This window comes from Suncus etruscus, chromosome 1 (assembly GCF_024139225.1).
Source record: "Suncus etruscus isolate mSunEtr1 chromosome 1, mSunEtr1.pri.cur, whole genome shotgun sequence".
In the NCBI taxonomy this organism is placed as follows: domain Eukaryota; kingdom Metazoa; phylum Chordata; class Mammalia; order Eulipotyphla; family Soricidae; genus Suncus; species Suncus etruscus.
Window position 1 is genome coordinate 191,204,717 of NC_064848.1, and position 20,215 is coordinate 191,224,931.

Below are 20,215 nucleotides of genomic sequence, written 5' to 3' on the forward strand. Positions count from 1 at the left end.
AAGATAAACATTTAGGGGATGGAGGGAGATCAGGGGGTTAAGGCTTTTGCCCTGCAAAGCGCTGACCCAGGTTCAATCTCTGACACCCCATATGATCCCCCAAGCACATCAGGAGTGATTTCTGGCACAGAGCTAGAAACCAAGTCATGACCACTGTTCGGTGGGCCCAGAAGGAAAAAAAAAAAAAAAAACTCTAGGATAAGGGCTGGAGCAATCATACAGCTGGAAGAATGTTTACCTTGCATACAGTTGACCCAGGTTTGATTCCTGGTACCACATACAGTCCCCTGAAAACTGTCAGGGCTAATTCCTGTGTGCAGAGCCAGGAGTACCTCTAAATAATCCAAAATAAATAAATATGTAAAACTCCAATTAACAATACTGGAACATACACTAGTACTTTCCTTCAAATGAACTAACTTTAGTTTAGCTCATTGTAACTTAGAAAGAAGTTTCTAAACTACGGCAAAGGACAAATTGAATACGTAATACTCACAAATCAACATTTAACACCACCCCCCCATCTAATTACCAGTTATTCTTTTGTTGTTTTGGATCACACCTGGAGGTGCTCAGGGCTTACTCCAGGTTCTGTACTCAGAAATCGCTCCCAGCCAGGCTCAGGGGACCATATGGGATTGGGGGGGGGGGGGGTGTTTTGGAACCAAGCAAAGCAAATGCCCTGCAATTGTGCTATCTCTCAAGCCTGTAATTACCAATTATTCTTTAAAACCCCACCCAGGAGTCGGGGAAATTGCTCAAAAGGGCTGAAGCACAAGTTTTACATACAAGAAGCCTGGGTTAGATCCCAGAAAGCACATGGGCCCTGAAGCACTGCTGGCAGTGACCTAGTAATGAGTAGGGAGCAGCCCTTGAGCACTGCCAGGTGAGGCTGCAAAACAAATAGACCCCTGTCCACAGTTACAACTAAGAGCTGGAGAGATAGTACAGCAGGGTAGGAAGCTCGCCTTGCACATGGTCAACCCTGGTTCAATCCCAGCTTCCCATTCCCCCAAGCCTGGAGTCATTCCTGACTCCAGAGCCAGAAATAAGCCATAAGCACCTCCAGGTATGGCCCCAAAACAGAAACAAACCCAAAAAATGTCTCTATAGTGTTTTGGGGCCAGAGCGATAGCACAGTGTTTGCCTTGCAAGTGGCCAACCTGGGTTTGATCCCCAGCTTCCCATATGGGAAAAAAAATCTTTATTAAAATGTTCACTGCTCGGGGACGGAGAGATAGCATGGAGGTAAGGCGTTTGCCTTTCATGCAGAAGGTCATCAGTTCAAATCCCGGCATCCCATATGGTCCCCTGTGCCTGCCAGGAGCAATTTCTGAGCATGGAGCCAGGAATAACCCCTGAGCACTGCCAGGTGTGACCCAAAAACCACAAAAAAAAAAAAAAAAATGTTCACTGCTCTATGGTCTATGGACCAAATTTAGCCTGCTCCCTTTTTTCAATGTTATTAACCATGCCATTTGTTTACAACATATAGGACTCTCTCTGATACCAAGTGGGAGAGCAAAACCTTACCACAAAGCCTAGGAGAGCACTCTCGGGGCCTATACAGGAAGCTTTCCCCTCGCACACTCACAGTGAACACACTCTGAAGCTGCTGATCCTGCCATACTGTGATCGCTTAGCTAAGTGCTGCTACTCTCCCTCATCACTTCCCATAGTTCTGGTTTTAGTTTGGACCACACCCAGAGGTTCTGGAGTGGATTTTTTGTTTGTTTGTTTTTTGTTTGGGACCACACCCAGCTGCACTCAGGGGTTACTCCTGAGTCTGTGCTCCTAAATAGCTCCTGGCAGGCTCTGGGGACTATATGGGATGCCAGGGATCTGGTTTGTCCCGGGTCAGCTGCATGCAAGGCAAACGCCCTACTGCTATGCTATCACTCTGGCCCTGCTGGAGTGAAGATGGGAGGATGGGCCTCCACCTGGGGGGTCACTCCCAGCATTGCTAGAGGGCTGTGGCCATTCCGAACAGTGGGGATCAAGCAACCCGAATGAGAAGTTATACTGCTCTTACAGACAATTTGAACCCTGAGCCCTAGCTCATTAAGTCTTTGTAGTATGACGCCAAATATGTCTTGAATGTTGAGCTTAACTTCCTTCAAAAAACTTTGGATTGGACTGAAGTGGGGGCGCACTGGTAAGGTATCTGCTTTGCCCGCACTAGCGTAGGATAAACTGCGGTTCGATCCCCCAGTGTCCCATATAGTCCCCCAAAGCCAGGAGCGATTTCTGAGCACATAGCCAGGAGTAACCCCTGAGCGTCACCAGGTGTGGCCCAAAAAAACAAAACCAAACAAAATAAGAAAAACTTTGGCTTGGGGCTTGAGTGATAGCACACAGGTAGGGCATCTACCTTGCACGGGTTTGTTCCCCAGCATTCCATATGGTCCCTTGAGTCTGCCAGAAGTGGTTGAGTGCAGAGCCAGGAGTAGCCTCTGAGCACCACCAAGTGTAGCCCAGAAGCCAAATCAACCAACCAAAAAAAAAAAAAGAACAAAAACAAAAACCTTAAGCTTGGGATCATACCTGGCAGAGTTCAAAAACTACTGTCTTGATGCTCAGGGATAGGTAGGTTCTGGCAGGTACTACTTGGTGGTAGGAATCTTACCAAAGCCTCCAGTATATAAAGTCTGCAGTCCAGACTACCAAGTCATCTTTTGGTTCAAGACAGTAATTTTTATCTAATTTGGTAGTGGAAGTTGACCATACCCAGTGGCGCTCAAGGTACTATGTGGTGCCAGAGATTGAACTGGGGTTGGTCACAACCAAAACAAGCACCTTAATCCCTGTACAATATCTTTGACATCAACAAAACAAGTATTTGTTGGATTGATTTTTGGGGTTTTTGTTTTGGAGGGATTTAGAGGGGTCAATCCTGACTATGCTAAGGCCTTATTTCTGTCTGTAGGCCAAGGTAACTCCTGCTGGTGCTAGGGATATGTGACACAGGGATTCAAACCAGGGTAACCATATGCAAGACATGTGCCCAAACACTGAACTAACTCTACAACCCTAAGTCATTTTGCCTTTTTCTCTTATTTCGGGGTGGGGGGAGTAAAGTGGGGCACACTTCACTAAGAATCATATGGAATGCCAGAGATCAAACTTAGGTCAGTCACATACAAACACCCTAGCACTGTACTACTGCTCCAGGCCCCCTACAAGTCTTTTTATTTTCTCTCTAGATTTGGGGGCCAAACCAAGCATTTATCAGAAATTACTCCAGTCTCTGCACACAGGAGTCACTCTAGGTGGGCTCAGGGGACCATATGGAAAGCAGGGAATCAAACCTGGGTCCTGTTATGTACAAGGAAAACACCCTACCAACTATATACTTTCACTCTGGCTTCCTCAAGGATTGGGGGAGGTTGGGGGAGGTTGTTGGGTTTGGGTTTTTTGTTTTGTTCTGGGGCTACACCTTGCAGTGCTCAGGCATTATTCCTAGCTCCGCACTCAGAAACTCCTGACAGGCTGGGGGGGGGGGGGGGACAGTAAGGATGTTGGGGTTTGAACCCAGGAGTCATGTGCAAGGCAAGTGACCTAACCACTGTGCTATTGTTTTTGTCCCAACCACATCATTTTTAAAGTGACACTAAATCTCTCTGACTCTGACACTACTTAATGTGTCAGTCACTCAACAATGACATTTTCCCACTCCATTTACATCTTCACACTTCTTTTTTTTTGGGGGGGGGGAGGAGCCACACCTGGCGGTGCTCAGGGGTTACTCCTGGCTGTCTGCTCAGAAATAGCTTCTGGCAGGCACGGGGGACCATATGGGACACCGGGATTCAAACCAACCATCTTTGGTCCTGGATCGGCTGCTTGCAAGGCGCTGTGCTATCTCTCTCTCCGGGCCCACATCTTCACACTTCTATGAGAAAACAGCTATCTGCTCTGAACTAAACCTGGCCTCTAATTTAGCCTTTATTCTTTTGTTGGGGTAATATCAGCCTAGCTCAGGGGTTATGCTACCCTTAAGAATTATTCCTGGAGGGGCCGGGCGGTGGCGCTGGAGGTAAGGTGCCTGCCTTGCCTGCGCTAGCCTAGGACGGACCACGGTTCGATCCCCCTGCGTCCCATATGGTCCCCCAAGAAGCCAGGAGCAACTTCTGAGCGCATAGCCAGGAGTAACCCCTGAGCGTCACAGGGTGTGGCCCAAAAAACCAAAAAACCAAAAAAAAAAAAAAAAAAAAGAATTATTCCTGGGGCTGGAGATAGCACAGCTGGTAAGGAGGGTAAGGAGTCCCGGCTGCCGGGATTCAAACCAATGACCTTCTGCATGAAAGGCAAATGCAGGCCCCGGAGAGATAGGAGAGATAGCACAGCTGCGTTTGCCTTGCAAGCAGTCGATCCAGGGCCAAAGGTGGTTGGTTCGAATCCCGATGTCCCATATGGTCCCCCGTGCCTGCCAGGAGCTATTTCTGAGCAGACCGCCAGGAGTAACCCCTGAGTGCTGCCGGGTGTGACCCAAAAACCAAAATAAATAAATAAGTAAGTAAGTAAGTAAGTAAGTAAGTAAGTAAGTAAGTAAGTAAGTAAGTAAGTAAGTAAGTAAAGAATTATTCCCGGGGGCCAGAGAGAGATAGCATGGAGGTAAGGTGTTGCCTTTCATGCAGAAGGATGGTAGTTCGAATCCAGGCATCCCATATGGTCCCCTGTGCCTGCCAGGGGCGATTTCTGAGCATAGAGCCAGGAGTAACCTCTGAGAGCTGCCAGGTTGACCAAAAACAAAAAACAAAAAAAAAAAGAATTATTCCTGGGGCCGAAGAGATAGCATGGAGGTAAGGCATTTGCCTTGCATGCAGAAGGATGGTGGTTCGAATCCCAGCATCCCATATGGTCCCCCAAGCCTGCCAGGAGCGATTTCTGAGCATAGAGCCAGGAGTAACCCCTGAGCACTGCCGGGTGTGACCCAAAAAACAAACAAACAGGGGCCGGGCGGTGGCGCTGGAGGTAAGGTGCCTGCCTTGCCTGCGCTAGCCTAGGATGGACCGCGGTTCGATCACCCGGCGTCCCATATGGTCCCCCAAGAAGCCAGGAGCAACTTCTGAGCGCATAGCCAGGAGTAACCCCTGAGCGTCACAGGGTGTGGCCCAAAAACAAAAAAAAAAAAAAAAAAAAAGGCATGAGAATAATATCCAAAGACAAAAGAAATGGAGGGGACTGCAGTTTCACTGCACAATAGTTGGATATGATCACTAAAGACAAGAACTGGGTGCTGAAAGGAGGTTAAGTGATATGCATGATACACTTTCAGTAACAATATTACAAATCATGGTGCCTAAATGGAAAAAAAGGAAGGGGAGAAGGAGAAAGAGAAGAAAAGTGTCAGAGGCAAGCTGGGGGTTGTGGGTGAAGAACAGGAGGCAAATTGGGGACACTGGTGATAAGAAATGTGCACTAATGAAAAGATTGTGTAATGGAACATTGTATGACTGAAATTCAACCATCAACAACTTGGTATTTCTGTATCATATTGATTAAATAAAAAAATTAAAACAAAACTACAACAAAAAAAAAATCACGGGCAAGGAGCTGGCTAACAGGCTAGATCCATGAAAACAGGCTGAAATGCAGTATCTCTATCCCAGGAATGCACCAGAACTTGGGAGACTAAATCTCAAATCACCAAAAGATAAAAGTTTATATCATGCTAACACTGGGGTAAGCAAAATAGTACACTGCACGGCACCTGCTTCGCACACCTCCAACCCAGTTGTTCCTCAGCACTATCTCCAGCAAAGCAGTATGGTTCCCCAACCACACCAGGAGTACTCCCTGAATGCAAAGTCAGTAATAAGCCCTGAGTGTGGGTGTGGCCCCAAATAAAAACAAACAAAAAGATCATGCTAAATGTCATCTTTGAAACTGGAAGTTCAAAGCAAACACTGGTTAGTTCTGATGGTGGTTCATTCTTTCCAAAAGGTCAGCTGAGGTGGAGCTGAGACAACTCCCAGGCTGACTTAACAGTGCTCTGGGATTACTCGGGCTGCACTTGGCATTAGTGCCAGAGTCAGGGTTCCCCACATACTGGGCATGTTCTCTACCAAAGACACTGTCTCCCTGGCTCTGCTGTTAGTTTCTTTTGAAAGTGAACTCTGTGACCTCCATTTTCTCAGCCTTATCAGGTCCCTCTAGCCCCAGAACAATCCTAAAGACCATTTTTGGGGGAGGGGGTGACAGAGGACAGGGGATACAGTGCTGGGGAAGGCCATACCTGGCAGCACTCAATTTATTTATTTATTTATTTTTTTGGTTTTTGGGCCACACCCAGCAGTGCTCAGGGGTTACTCCTGGCTGTCTGCTCAGAAATAGCTCCTGGCAGGCTCGGGGGACCATATGGGAGGCCAGGATTCGAACCACCCTCCTTCTGCATGCAAGGCAAACTCCCTAGCTCCATGTTATCTCTCTGGCCCCATCATTAAACATTTTTAAGGTTCAAATCATGAACCATCTACAATTTTTCTTGGTGTATTTTATAGGTTGTTTTTGTTTTGTTTTGTTTTGTTTTTGGGCCACACCCGGCAGCACTCAGGGGTTACTCCTCGCTGTCTGCTCAGAAATAGCTCCTGGCAGGCACGGGGGACCATATGGGACACCGGGATTCGAACCAACCACCTTTGGCCCTGGATCGACTGCTTGCAAGGCAAACGCCGCTGTGCTATCTCTCCGGGTCCCCTCAGTTTACTCTTGACTCCGCACTCAGGGATCACTGTACCAGGGATCAAACCTGTGCCAGCTATATGCACCTTAAGTTTAGTACTATTTTCTGGATATCCAATCACTACTTTTTATTTGTTCTGGGGTCAACCAGGCCATGCTCAATTCTAATTCCTGGCTCTGTATTCAGGGTTCAACCCAGGTTATGTATGATGTGCTGGTAATTGAGCTCAGGTTGTCAGCTTTCACAAGGTTGGCACTTGTCTTAGACACTACACTCTAGATTTTGTTTTGGGGCTACATATGGCAGTGCTCAGGGCTTACATCTGGTTTGCATTCAGAGAAAGGGCTTGAAGACCGTACAGGGTCCTAGGGATGGAACCCAGGTCAGCCACATGCAAGGTAAGCACCCTACCCACTGTACTATTTATCACTCTAGCTCCCATAAAGATTATTGGGGGGGGGGTTGGAGAGAGGGGTTCCACTCAGCGGCGTTCAGGGGTCTCTTGGCTCTGCACTCAGAAATCGCTCTTGGCTGGCTTGGGGGACCATATGGAATCCAAACCACCATCCGTCCTGGATAGGCTGAATGCAAGACCTGCCACTGCTCTCTCTCTAGCCCCCATAAAGACCATTTTTAAAAATCATTCATTTTGAGGCCAGAGAGATAGTTCAGTGAGTTTAATCAGAATTCTGTCTTTTTCCTACTTTGTGCACAACTCAAAGAGCTTATAGAGTAATAGGGTGAAAGGGTACCTAAATACCAGTAAATGGAGAAGCACTGTTATCTGATGAAAAGTAGTGTTCAGGTCCCGGAGAGAGCACAGTGGCGTTTGCCTTACAAGCAGCCGAACCAGGACCAAAGATGGTTGATTCAAATCCCGGTGTCCCATATGGTCCCCATGCCTGCCAGGAGCTATTTCTGAGCAGACAGCCAGGAGTAACCCCTGAGCACCGCCGGGTGTGGCCCAAAAACAAAAACAAAAAAAGAAAAAAGAAAAGTAGTGTGGGGCCCGGAGAGATAGCACAAACCCAGGTCCATGCTGGGCCAGCTACTGCTGTGCTACCACTCTGGCCCACTCAAGAATGATTTCTGGGGGCCGGAGAGATAGCATGGAGGTAAGGCATTTGCCTTTCATGCAGAAGGTCATTGGTTCAAATCCTGGTGTCCCATATGGTGTCCCCCCACCTGTGCCTGCCAGGGGCTATTTCTGAGCAGATAGCCAGGAGTAACACTGGAGCACCACAGGGTGTGGCCCAAAAAAAAGAATGATTTCTGAATACAAATCAGGAGTAAATCCAGCAAAGCTGGGTATAGCACCAAAACAAATAATTAAAATAACAATAGAGGTCAGAGTAATAGGCCAGCATTTATGTGCCTTGCTCCTGGTTAACCAGAGACAGACCCAGGTTCAATCCCTGGCATCCTATAAGGTCCCCGGAGCCTACCAGGAGCAATTTCTATGGGCAGAGCCAGGAGTAACCTCTGACACCACTGGTTGTGGCCAGAATACCAAAATAAAATAAGAAGACAATAAAACCAAGAATATAAGAATTTTAGGATTTGAGGTTAGAGGTGGTATACATGGTAAGGGACTTGCCTTACACCTGACTAATCTGAGTTCAATCACTGGCATCTCTTTGGCCACAAGCTTGGCAGAAGCTTGGCAGAAGTGATTCCTGAGTGCAGAGCTAGTAGTAACTCCTGAGCATCAAAAGAAAAAGTCACCAACTGCTAACTCTTTTTATACTTTTTGGTTTGGGGGTCACATCCAGGTATGGTCCTGTACTACTCCCAGCTTAAGGAAACCATGCAGTGGGGCAGAGGCTCAACCCATGAATGGCAAGCAAAACCATTGAGCTAGGGGTCAGAGCGATAGTACAATGGGGAGGGCAGCATTTGCCTTGCACAGTCAGTTCAAGTTCAATTCCTGCTATGATCCTCCAAGCACAGCCAGAAGTTAACTCCTGAACACTGAGTGTGCCACCACCCAAAAAACAAAAACCATCAAGCTAAATGTCCAGCTCCATAAGCCTGTTTAATGTGTGAAACCACTCTAAATGTCCTGAAAATGCAGTTCTTTGTTAACTGTGGAAGGCACAGTCCCCAGTAAAGCCTACAAACCACATTGTGAAAAATATATTATTGGGGCTGAAGCAGTGGCGCAGAGGTAGGACATTTGCCTTGCACATGGCTGACCTAGGACAGATTGCAGTTCGATCACCCAGTATCCCATATGGTCCCCCAAGCCAGGAGCGATGTCTTTTTTTTGGTTTTGGGGTTTTTTGGGGGTCACACCCAGTGGCGCTCAGGCACTCAGAAATGGCTCCTGGTGGGAGACAGGACGAAGTAGGGTGTTTGCATGCAGAAGGACAGTGGTTCGATGGGCTGGAGAGATAGTATGGACGTAGGGCATTTGCCTTGCATGCAGAAGTGAGGTGGTTCAAATCCCAGCATCCCATGTGGTTCCGAGCCTGCCAGGAGCAATTTCTGAGCATAGAGCCAGAGCACTGCCGGGTGTGACCCAAAAAGAAACAAAACAAAACAAAACAAAAAGTTAAAAAATTAAAGGGGCCAGAGCAATCGCACAGTAGTACTTTGCCTTGCATGTGGCCAAGCTAGGACGAACCTTGGTTCGATCCCCTGGCATCCCATATGGTCCCCCAAGCCAGGAGTGATTTCTGAGCATATAGCAAGGAGTAACCCCTGAACGCCACAGGGTGTGGTCCAAAAAAAAGCAAAAAATAAATACATAAAAAAATACTATTGGATCTTTGCGATGTGTGTGTGTGTGTGTGTGTGTGTGTGTGTGTGTGTGTGTGTGTGTGGTTTTTGGGTCACACCCGGCAGTGCTCAGGGGTTATTCCTGGCTCCATGCTGTGTGTGTGTGTGTGTGTGTGTGTGTGGTTTTTGGGTCACACCCGGCAGTGCTCAGGGGTTATTCCTGGCTCCATGCTCAGAAATTGCTCCTGGCAGGCACGGGGGACCATATGGGATGCCGGGATTCGAACCAATGACCTTCTGCATGAAAGGCAAATGCAGGCCCGGAGAGATAGGAGAGATAGCACAGCTGCGTTTGCCTTGCAAGCAGCCGATCCAGGACCAAAGGTGGTTGGTTCGAATCCTGATGTCCCATATGGTCCCCCATGCCTGCCAGGAGCTATTTCTGAGCAGACAGCCAGGAGTAACCCCTGAGCAATGCCGGGAGGGAGGGAGGGAGGGAGGGAGGGAGGGGGGAGGGAGGGAGGGAGGGAGGGAAGGGAGGGAGGGAGGGAGGGGAGGGAGGGAGGGAGGGGGGAGGGAGGGAGGGAGGGAGGGGGGGAGGGAGGGAGGGAGGGAGGGAGGGAGGGAAGGGAGGGAGGGAGGGAGGGAGGGAGGGAGGGAGGAAGGGAAGAAGGGAGGAAGGGAGGAAGGGAAGAAGGGAGGAAGGAAGGAAGGAAGGAAGGAAGGAAGGAAGGAAGGAAGGAAGGAAGGAAGGAAGGAAGGAAGGAAGGAAGGAAGGAAGGAAGGAGAGAAGAGAAGAGAGAAGAGAGGAGAGAGAGAGAGAGAGAGAGAGAGAGAGAGAGAGAGAGAGAGAGAGAGAGAGAGAGAGAGAGAGAGAGAGAGAAAGGCAAATGCCTTATCTCCATGCTATCTCTCTGGCCCCTTTGCTTTTTTTTTTTTTTTTTTTTTTTGGTTTTTGAGCCACACCCTGCTGTGCTCAGGGGTTACTCCTGGCTGTCTGCTCAGAAATAGCTCCTGGCAGGCACGGGGGACCATATGGGACACCGGATTCAAACCAACCACCTTTGGTCCTGGATCGGCTGCTTGCAAGGCAAACGCCGCTGTGCTATCTCTCCGGGCCCACTTGTTTTTTTTACACATTCTGGAGAAGCCCATGTTCTCTCTTGAGAATTTATTCTCTCTCTCTTTTTTTTTTTTTGTTTTTGTTTTTGGGCCACACCCGGCCAGGCTCAGGGGTGACTCCTGGCTGTCTGCTCAGAAATAGCTCCTGACAGGCATGGGGGACCATATGGGACACCGGGATTTGAACTAACCACCTTTGGTTCTGGATCGGCTGCTTGCAAGGCAAACTCCGGGCCCATGAGAACTTATTCTCTTTTATCTTTTAATATTATTTTTATATAAGCACCTTGATTTACAAACATGACTGTAGTTGGGTTTCAGTCATAAAGAGAATTTCTTCTTTCTTTCCCCTCACATCTAAGTAAGTTTCATTCTTACTATCTAGATCACTAAAAAAACAAAACAAAACAAAAAACTACTACCACCTAAGATCATGCTCTTTGTTGGTTTACAACTTAAAAATCATCCCTGGTTTCTTTGTATTTGTTTGTTTACAACTTTTATTCACCCAAAACAAATTTTCCTACTTACCATTTTGTTCTACTTGTCTTAAGTATACCTGGACAGGACTGGCTCAAGATAAGTCCTTTAACCTTACCCAGGAGTGTATCTCAGTACTTAATAAAAAGAAGTTCTGGTATAGGCATTGCGTTCATCAAGGCAGAAAGCTCCTCCTCTCAAGCTTGCCTGGTGTCTTTCCTGCAGACTCCCTGCTCCAGACCCATTTCCCTGGGTTAGGATTCTGATTATAGTATGTGAAGCCTAACATTCTTAAATGAGATATTTTTGGGTTTTTAGAGGGAAGGTTTTGGGCCTGGGCCATACTCAGAAGTGCTCATGGCTTACTCCTGGCTCTATGCTTAGGAATCACTCCTGATGAGATTCAGGAGGTTATATGCAGTGCCAGGGATCACACTTGGACCAGTCATGTTCTAGGCAAGTGCTTTAATCCCAATACTATCACTCTGGTTCCATGAGATAAATTTTAAAAAGCATTCATGTGTGGCCGGAGAAATAGCACAATGGGTAGGACATTTTGCCTTGCACATGGCCATCCTGGTTTTATCCCCAAGCCCCCAAGAGCGATTTCTGAACACAGAGCCAGGAGTACTACTACAGGGTGTGGCCCAAAACAAACAAAAAAATAAAACATTTACACAACATATAGGGCCAAGAAGACAGTACAAGGCTGGATAGCAGCATATACACTGTGAGAGGCTGGGATTTGATCCTCAGCATAATATCTGAGCACCAAAAGAGACAACCCTTGAGGACTGAATAAAGAGAGCCCTGAGTACTACCAGGTTTGGCCATAAAACAAAAATCAACATAAAAAGCAACATGCAGGGGCCTAAGAGATAGCACAGCAGTAGGGCGTTTGCCTTGCATGCAGCCAAACTGTGGTTCAAATCCTGAGTCCCATTAGGTCACCCAAGCCTGCCAGGAGATGTCTGAGTGCAGAACCAGGATTAACTCCTTAAGTACCACCAGGTGTGACCTACACCCCCCAAAAAAAAAAAAAAAAAAAAAAGGCAGCATGCACTTCCAATTCTAATGAATCCATAAAAAAAAAAAAATCACCAAACTTTCTCAAAGGTTAGTTTTCAAGGGAAAGCTTACTCATTAAACTTCTCCACAAAATATTAAAAATAAAGGGTCAGAGGGATAGCATGGAGGTAAGGCATTCTTGCCTTGCATGCAGGTCAATCCCAGCATCCCACATGGTCCCCTGAGCCTGCCAGGAGCGATTTCTGAGTCTAGAGTCAGGAGGAATCCCTGACCACTGCCGGGTGTGACCCAACCCCTCCAAAAAATATAAATAAATAAATAAATACATAAATAAGTAAATAAATAAATAAAACTTCTCCACAAATGAAAGAATAAATAAAATCCAAAGATAGCCTTCCAACCTAATTTTAGTCTTCAGTTTCTGACTAGTCAGTAAATCTTTTCCAAGACTTGGCAAGTAAACCACAAAGCGAGAAAAGTCAAGATTTTTGGTATTCCCCAATCTATTACTTCTTGCTGCTTCCTTAGAAGAGAGTAAACAACTAGTTTACAAGGCTAATAAACTACTAAAGCCAACCAGCAGAAATCAAATCCCAAAGGCAAAGATAATTGGCAAACAAAATAACCAAGTTATCTGATCTGCAAATACAAGGGAATTGCTCAACAGCTCGCACTTAACACAGTTGTACGCACACTAGCCTGAACTCTCTCTGAGGAATGATGGCACTTGGGGCCAAAAAACTTAATTATCACTTTTATCTGAGAAAATCTGCCCTCTTTCAAACTCTTCTTCCTTCACTCAAGAAGTTATTTCATGCCGGAGAGATAGCATGGAGGTAAAGCATTTGCCTTGCATGCAGAAGGTCGGTGGTTCGAATCCGAGCATCCCATATGGTCCCCTGTGCCTACCAGGGACGATTTCTGAGCATAGAGCCAGGAGTAACCCCTGAGCGCTGCCAGGTGTGACCCCCCCAAAAAAACAAAAATAAATAAGTTATTTCATGTATACCACTTGATAACTGTGTCTGTTTCTCTCAATAAGCTAGGAATAAATTATTCACTTGAATCTTCAAGATCTCTTCAGCATGGAGCCAGAGTGATAGCACAGCCAGTAGGGTGATTGCTTTGTACAAAGCTGACCCAGGTTCAACCTTGGTACTCTATATGGTGCCCTGAGTCTGCCAGGAGTGATCCTTAAGTACATGGGGCCAGTGAGGTGGCGCTAGAGGTAAGGTGTCTTGCAAGAGTTAGCCAAGGAAGGACGAAGGTTCGATCCCCCGGCGTCCCATATGGACCCCCAAGCCAGGGGCAATTTCTGAGCGCTTAGCCAGGAGTAACCCCCAAGCATCAAACGGGTGTGGCCCAAAAAAAAAAAAATTAAGTACAGAACCAGGAGTAAGCCCTGAACACCACTGGGTGTGACCAAAAACAAACAAACAAACAAACAAACAAAATCTCTTCAACTCATCAAAACCATCTAAGTAGGCAAGAAAGAGGTACCAGATTAAGCAAAGTTTTCAGAATTGTAGGTTTCATTCAGGCTGTAGAGGTAGCTAAACAGGCTACCCTGGCACTGCACAGTCCTAAGCAGTGAGCTGGGGTTGCCCCTCCATACAATCAGGTGGCCCAAAAACCAACTCTGGATTTCTAAGAATTCTGTATGCAATAACCTCTAATTTGTATTTGTTTTGGGGTCACACCTGTTATATTCTAGGTCTACTCCTGGCGGTGCTAAGCAAGCCATATGGGATGCAGGAGATGGAACTAGTCAGCAAAGTGCAAGTCAAAAGCCCTACTGTTACACTACCACTCAGGACCCTCTGTACGCAATAACCTTTAATACAAAACCCAGAACTATTCCAAATCTATCCTCATCCATCACTGAAAACCAGGAGGCATTTCCCTGAAGGGAGTTTCAGATCTGTAGTAACTACATTGTTACCCTCCAGTATACATTATTGGTTTTTTTAGCTGCAGCTTTCAGTTTTGCTGAATTGTAGCTAACATACCATGTTTTGAGGTGAAGTAAAAGAATATATGTTACTATACAGAAAAGACTCCCATCACAATTGAATCAAGAAACTGAGAAAGGCAGGCAGGCACCTTCTACTAAAACCAATAGCCTCTAACTTATTAACTACTATGTGTTAATAAGTGATTAAGTACTTCGTGAATCATCAGTAATAAACAAAACATTTATACGTATGATCCTCACATTCAAAGAAACTTGGTGAGAGAGAAAAGTTAACAAATGAGAAGCTAGAGCAATAGTACAGTGGGTAGGGCACTTGCAAGTGGTTAACCCTAGTTCCATCCCACCATCTCATATAGTCCCCTAAGCAGGAGTGATTCCTGAGTGCAGAGCTAGGAGTAACCCCTGAACAGTTCAGGCTATAGCCCAAACCCTCCCCCCAAAAAATGATGGGGTTGGAGCGGTGGCGAAAGCGGTAGGGTGCTTGCTTGCCTTGTACATGCCAACCTAGGATGAACCGTGGTTCGATCTCCCGGCATCCCATATGATCCCCCAAGCAAGGAGCGATCTCTGAGCACATAGCCAGGAGTAGCCCCTGAGTGTCACCGGATGTGGCCCCCCAAAAAAAATGACATATACACATAGATACATATCTATAAGGCGATATAATTACAAAAAAGCTAGTTTAAAAAAAATAAAGCTAAATCGTAACCTTAGGACACAACTTATCCAGGACACACTGATCTGTATTTGTCTCGAGTATAGAGAAAAGCACCTCTCCTTTACTCTCATAAATGTCTCAAAATGGACTCTAAATGATCTATTACCTTAGCTCAGAAGGCTGAGGTACTGAGAGAATTACAGGGCAAATGACTTTAGTCTGGATGAGCAGAGACTTTTTTAGCAGAGAAACTATTTAAGTGAATACTGATGATGCCTGTCATCCTAGAAAGAAGCTAGGGACAGGAAAGGCTTAGGGTATTGTTATCACTGATCAATATGAACTTTGGCCGATCGAACTACTTAGTAAAAGAAAGCTATCTGGGGGGGTCAAAGATAGCTCAAGACACTGAGCACATGTTCGTGCAAGAGGCCAGAATTTTATCCCAGTACCACATGAGTTCCTGAACTACACCAGGTATGGCCCAAAAACAAAACAAGAAAAGGTATCTGGGGATTCGCGAAATCAATTTGTATATGTGACTAAAACATACTAAACCTCTAAGTGTTAGTAAGACTTCAATATTCAAAGCTAAAGACAAAAATGAACCTGTAAGGTAATGATTTTCCAATTTTTGTAGGTCATGGATTCCTCTGAGAATCTGAAAACTATTCCAATATCATCACCAGGAAACATACATTTGTGTGTGCACATGAGAACCACTTCAGGGGCTTCTCAGGCAAACCCCACTACTCTATTCAACCCACCAACATCAGAAGTTCACACATGAAGTTCAAGGTTTTTTTGGTTGTTTTTGTTTTTGGGTCACACCCGCCAGCGCTCTGGGGTTACTCCTGACTCTAGGCTCATAAATCGTTCCTGGCAGGCTCAGGAAACCATATGAAATGCCAGGATTCAAACCACCGTCCTTCTGCGTGCAAGGAAAATGCCCTACCTCCATGCTATATCTCCTGTCCAGAACTTCCAAGTTTTTTTTTGGTTTTTTTTTTTTGGTTTTTGGGCCACAACCGGTGGTGCTCAGGGATTACTCCTGGCTGTCTGCTCAGAAATAGCTCCTGGCAGGCACGGGGGACCATATGGGACACCGGGATTCGAACCAACCACCTTTGGTCCTGGAACAGCTGCTTGCAAGGCAAACACCGCTGTGCTATCTCTCCGGGCCCTCAAGTTTTTTTTTAAAAAAAAATCCTAAAAGGGCCCGGAGAGATAGCACAGCGGCGTTTGCCTTGCAAGCAGCCGATCTAGGACCAAAGGTGGTTGGTTCGAATCCCGGTGTCCCATATGGTTCCCCGTGCCTGCCAGGAGCTATTTCTGAGCAGATAGCCAGGAGTAACCCCTGAGTACTGCCGGGTGTGACCCAAAAACCAAAAAAAAATAAATAAATAAAAAACCTAAAAAAACAAAAACAAAAACAAAACAAAACAAAAAAATCCTTATTGGGGGGCCGGGAAGGTGGCGCTAGAGGTAAGGTGTCTGCCTTACAAGCGCTAGCCAAGGAACGGACCGCAGTTCGATCCCCCGGCGTCCCATATGGTCCCCCCAAGCCAGGGGCGATTTCTGAGCACATAGCCAGGAGTAACCCCTGAGCGTCAAATGGGTGTGGCCCAAAAACCAAAAAAAAAAAAAAAATAAAAATCCTTATTGGGACCAGAGAGATAGCATGGAGGTAGCACGTTTGCCTTAAATGCAGAAGGACAGTAATTCAAATCCCGGCATCCCATATGGTCCCCAGAGCCTGCCAGGTGCAATTTCTGAGCATAGAGCCAGGAGTAACCCCCCCGAGCTCTACTGGGTGTGACCCAAAACAAACAGACAAACCAAAAAATTTCTTATTAACAAAGATGAAAGCAATCTCTCTTCTCTCTTCAGGTATGAGGATACAACCTAAAAATCTTCTAAATATATCCAAGAAAATGAAAAACTAAAAAGATATGGTTTTTGTTTGTTTTTTGCCTTTTTGGGCCACACCTGGTGATGCTCAGGGGTTACTCCTGGCTATGCGCTCAGAAATCGCTCCTGGCTTGGGGGACCATATAGGACTCCAGGGGATCGAATCTCAGTCTGTCCTAGGCTAGCAAGGGCAAGGCCTTACCACTAGCACCACCACTCCAGCCCCTAAAAAGGTATGTTTTTATTTTAAGTTTAGAACAAGCAATTTTAAGTCAAAGAAAAAATGAAAAGCCAACAATGCACAATGTAGAATTTATGAGACTCAATTCTCTAAAACCACTCCCCGTTCTGAGTACTTACCTTACTAAGATTGAGTGAAGCTAGGGGAGGAGGGGTTTCTGTTCGGTCATTAATAATTTCCACTTCTGAAACATACTGTAAGTTTATGAGCAAGATGTCTGCGTGGTTGGGCTTTCCACTGGATGAGGGACATTCTGGTGAGAAAACGAGTTAAGGAAACTAGAGGCAGAGGCTCATCAATCCCAAAAGGAGTGGAGAAACCCAATTCACACAGGGCTTGTGAAAAGTGGGCCCCAAGCAAGAGCAGACGCCTCACTAGGATCCCAGTACTCCTCAGGGAATGTCTGACTGCAACCTTCCTACTCCTACCACTAAGAACTCAAGTTTCTCAAGCTTCAAAAAGCCAAGCATAATCCAACCTTGGAAACTGCAAAAGGGTCTGTCAACTTGGCTTCTGAAGCACATAATGTTATGGTATACTGTTTGCTTTAAAGGTCAGAAAGCACACAGGAAGCAGGACTTTCTGTTCTGGATAGCCTACTCCCTGCCTCTATCTAGTGTTCTTTCTAGTATTCTGTACTTTTTCAGACCTGAGCTTTCCCATTTTGCAGAAAAGAAAAATGATAGCATTTGAAAATGAAATCCTGGGTCGGAGAGATAGCATGGAGGTAAGGCGTTTGCCTTTCATGCAGGAGGTCATCGGTTCGAATCCCGGCGTCCCATATGGTCCCCCGTGCCTGCCAGGAACAATTTCTGAGTCTGGAGCCAGGAATAATCCTTGAGCACTGCCGGGTGTGACCCAAAAAAAAACACAAAAAAAAAAAAAAAAAAAAAGGGGCCGGGCGGTGGCGCTGGAGGTAAGGTGCCTGCCTTACCTGCGCTAGCCTAGGAGACGGACCGCGGTTCGATCCCCCGGCGTCCCATATGGTCCCCCAAGCCAGGAGCGACTTCTGAGCGCATAGCCAGGAGTAACCCCTGAGCGTTACCGGGTGTGGCCCAAAAACCAAAAAAAAAAAAAAAAAAAAAATGAAATCCTGCGAGATCCATGTCTTACCATTGGTAAAGAGCCTACTGCGTGCTGATTAAAAATACCTGTAATTGGGGCTTGAAGGAGCACAGCACGCAGGACGTTTGCCTTGCAGTGCCTGACCTGGGTTCAATCCCTGATGGTCTATGATACAACTTCCCCCACAGCTTTACCAGGAGTGATTCCCTCCTTCCCAAACCATCCCAATAAAACCAGTAAAGTAGAAGGTCTTACTTGATTCAGGTCTCAGTTCTTGTCCATAGAGAAAAAAAAATGAAAGTACTGCTGTTTTTGCTAGGATTACTTTCAGAGGACAGCTTTTCAGGCTAAAATCTACAAGTGGTTAAGTGAATTTAAAAAGACATTAGCCACTCAAAGAAAGCGTACTGGGTAGGCAAATTCCTTTAGGGGCTGCCATGAAAGATTATTTTGAGAAAAGAATTCCAAATAGACCCACCTTGAGCTTAAAATATACAAGGAAGGGGCAGCAGCATATTCATAACCCCAGGTAGCACTTAGATATGAATATGAGTATGTTTGAACTTGAATATGTTCCCAGGAGGAGGGAGGAATTATTTTTCTAGCCCCAAATAATTCAAAGCACCCAGTCAGCTTTATGGACAGCTGTCATTCTGTAAGCAGGGGGTGAAAACTGGGGTCCACACAGGTGCCCAGCAGAACTCGCCCACCTGTAACCCGCAGTGGCCTATAACACCTCCCCAAAAAAGAAAAAAAAGAGAAAAAAAAAACAGAGTCAGTTCCCAGGGAACCAGGTGCCCAAAACACTTACAAAACCAAACCTGCAATCCCTAGGGGCTGACAAGCACCCGCCAAGACCAGCAACAGGGGGACCCCCATTCTCTAATAACTGTCCCCCAGCTACATAACCCCTTAACACCCCCCCCAATTCCTCAGGATCACCACAGCACCGCCCTTCCCAGGTTCCAGCCCCCTTAGCAGACACCCCAGACCCTCCACGCCCCCTCCTCACATCTGACCCGCCCCCCCTTTCCATTTCCCTTTCCATCCGGGCTCCAATCCACCAGCACCCCGTCCACGATCACCCCCTCTTCCCAGCGGCCCCCAGACCCCCGCCCCGTGAGCCAAGCCAGTCGCGTGTCAAGTCCTCCCTCCACCCACCGACTCTCCCTGCACCGGGGAGGGAAAGGCTGGAGACAGGATCCCCCCAGCAGACCGGGGGGAGGGGAGGTCAGCGCCGTGCGCATGCGCTCCGGGCGCCGCGGTAGCCGGTCGCCCCTAGGCCCGGAGAGGCCCCAGGCGCCGCCGCCGCCGTCCCCCACCCCCCACCCCTGCACACGCGCGCGCGCGCCGGCCCGGCCTCGGGCTCCGCACACGGAAGGATACTTAAAGCCAGCATTTTGGACTGGTAGTCGAAGGCGACCACCTCGCCCTGCAGCCGCTGCTCCTGGCACGTCCGGCACGACACCTGGCTCCCGACGCTGAAGTACTCGCCCGGAGGAGCCGCCATCTTGGGAGAGCAGCCGCGGCCGGCGGCGGCGGCGGCAGCAGCGGGCGAAAGCCGGGCCCCCAGTGAGCGCCGCGACGCGACGCGACGCGACGCGACGCGACGCAACGCGACGCAGCGCGACGCACGGGGCTGCGTGCTGACGTCACGCGTCCGGGGCGTGGCCTGGCCTGGGTGGGGCGGGAGCCTAGGTGGAGGCGGAAAGGAAAGGGGGAAAAAAAATCCCAATCCTTCCTATTTGGGTGGGTAGCTTCTCCCAAAGCTCTGATCCCGAGCTTGCAGGGGGTCCGTTTATTTTAAGAGTTAAAGAGACACGGTCTGCGTGCAAGGAGATAGGGGAAGGAGGAGAAAGATGCAGCCTTCGTTTGGTACACACCTTGACCCGAGAGTTGAATGAATGAATGAATGAACTCAGTTATTTTAGAATGAACTCTTATCAAACGTTTGCATAGGAGGACACTGAGGCCTTTGGAAATTCAAGATGATGGTAGAGGTTGTGGAAAAGACATGAGCTGTGGAAGTAACTGAATCACAGAATCACATCTGTGTCTTACCCCCATTTTGTGACCTTGAACAATAACTAAACCACAACCTGTTTTTATTTTCTGCTTTGAAGGAGTCTTCAATGTCCTCATTTTACAGATTAAAAAAGAAAAAAATTTTTTGTAAATTGGGGTAGGGCTACACCCAGCTGGGGGTTGCTCCTGGCAATGCTGGCAACTGCTAGCAGCAGGCAGTGTCAGGGATCTAACCCTGCCTCCTGTTTGCAAAGCATTCCCAGCAGCCAGTTATGTGTTATCTCTCAGGCACAGAAAATCGTG

General features: G+C 47.2%; 1 protein-coding gene across 1 annotated transcript in view; it reads right to left on the minus strand.

Annotated features, from left to right (window-relative positions):
• Positions 1 to 19,485, minus strand: part of LSM12 (LSM12 homolog) — a 40,472-nt gene extending 20,987 nt beyond the window's left edge. The window contains exons 1-2 of the mRNA XM_049781389.1: positions 19,274 to 19,485; positions 16,942 to 17,075 (exon numbers count right to left, since the gene is read on the minus strand). Of these exons, the coding sequence (XP_049637346.1) occupies positions 16,942 to 17,075; positions 19,274 to 19,397 (258 nt within the window). The 5' untranslated portion in view covers positions 19,398 to 19,485. The remainder of the gene's footprint in view (positions 1 to 16,941; positions 17,076 to 19,273) is intronic.
• Between the last annotated feature and the right edge of the window lie 730 nt (positions 19,486 to 20,215).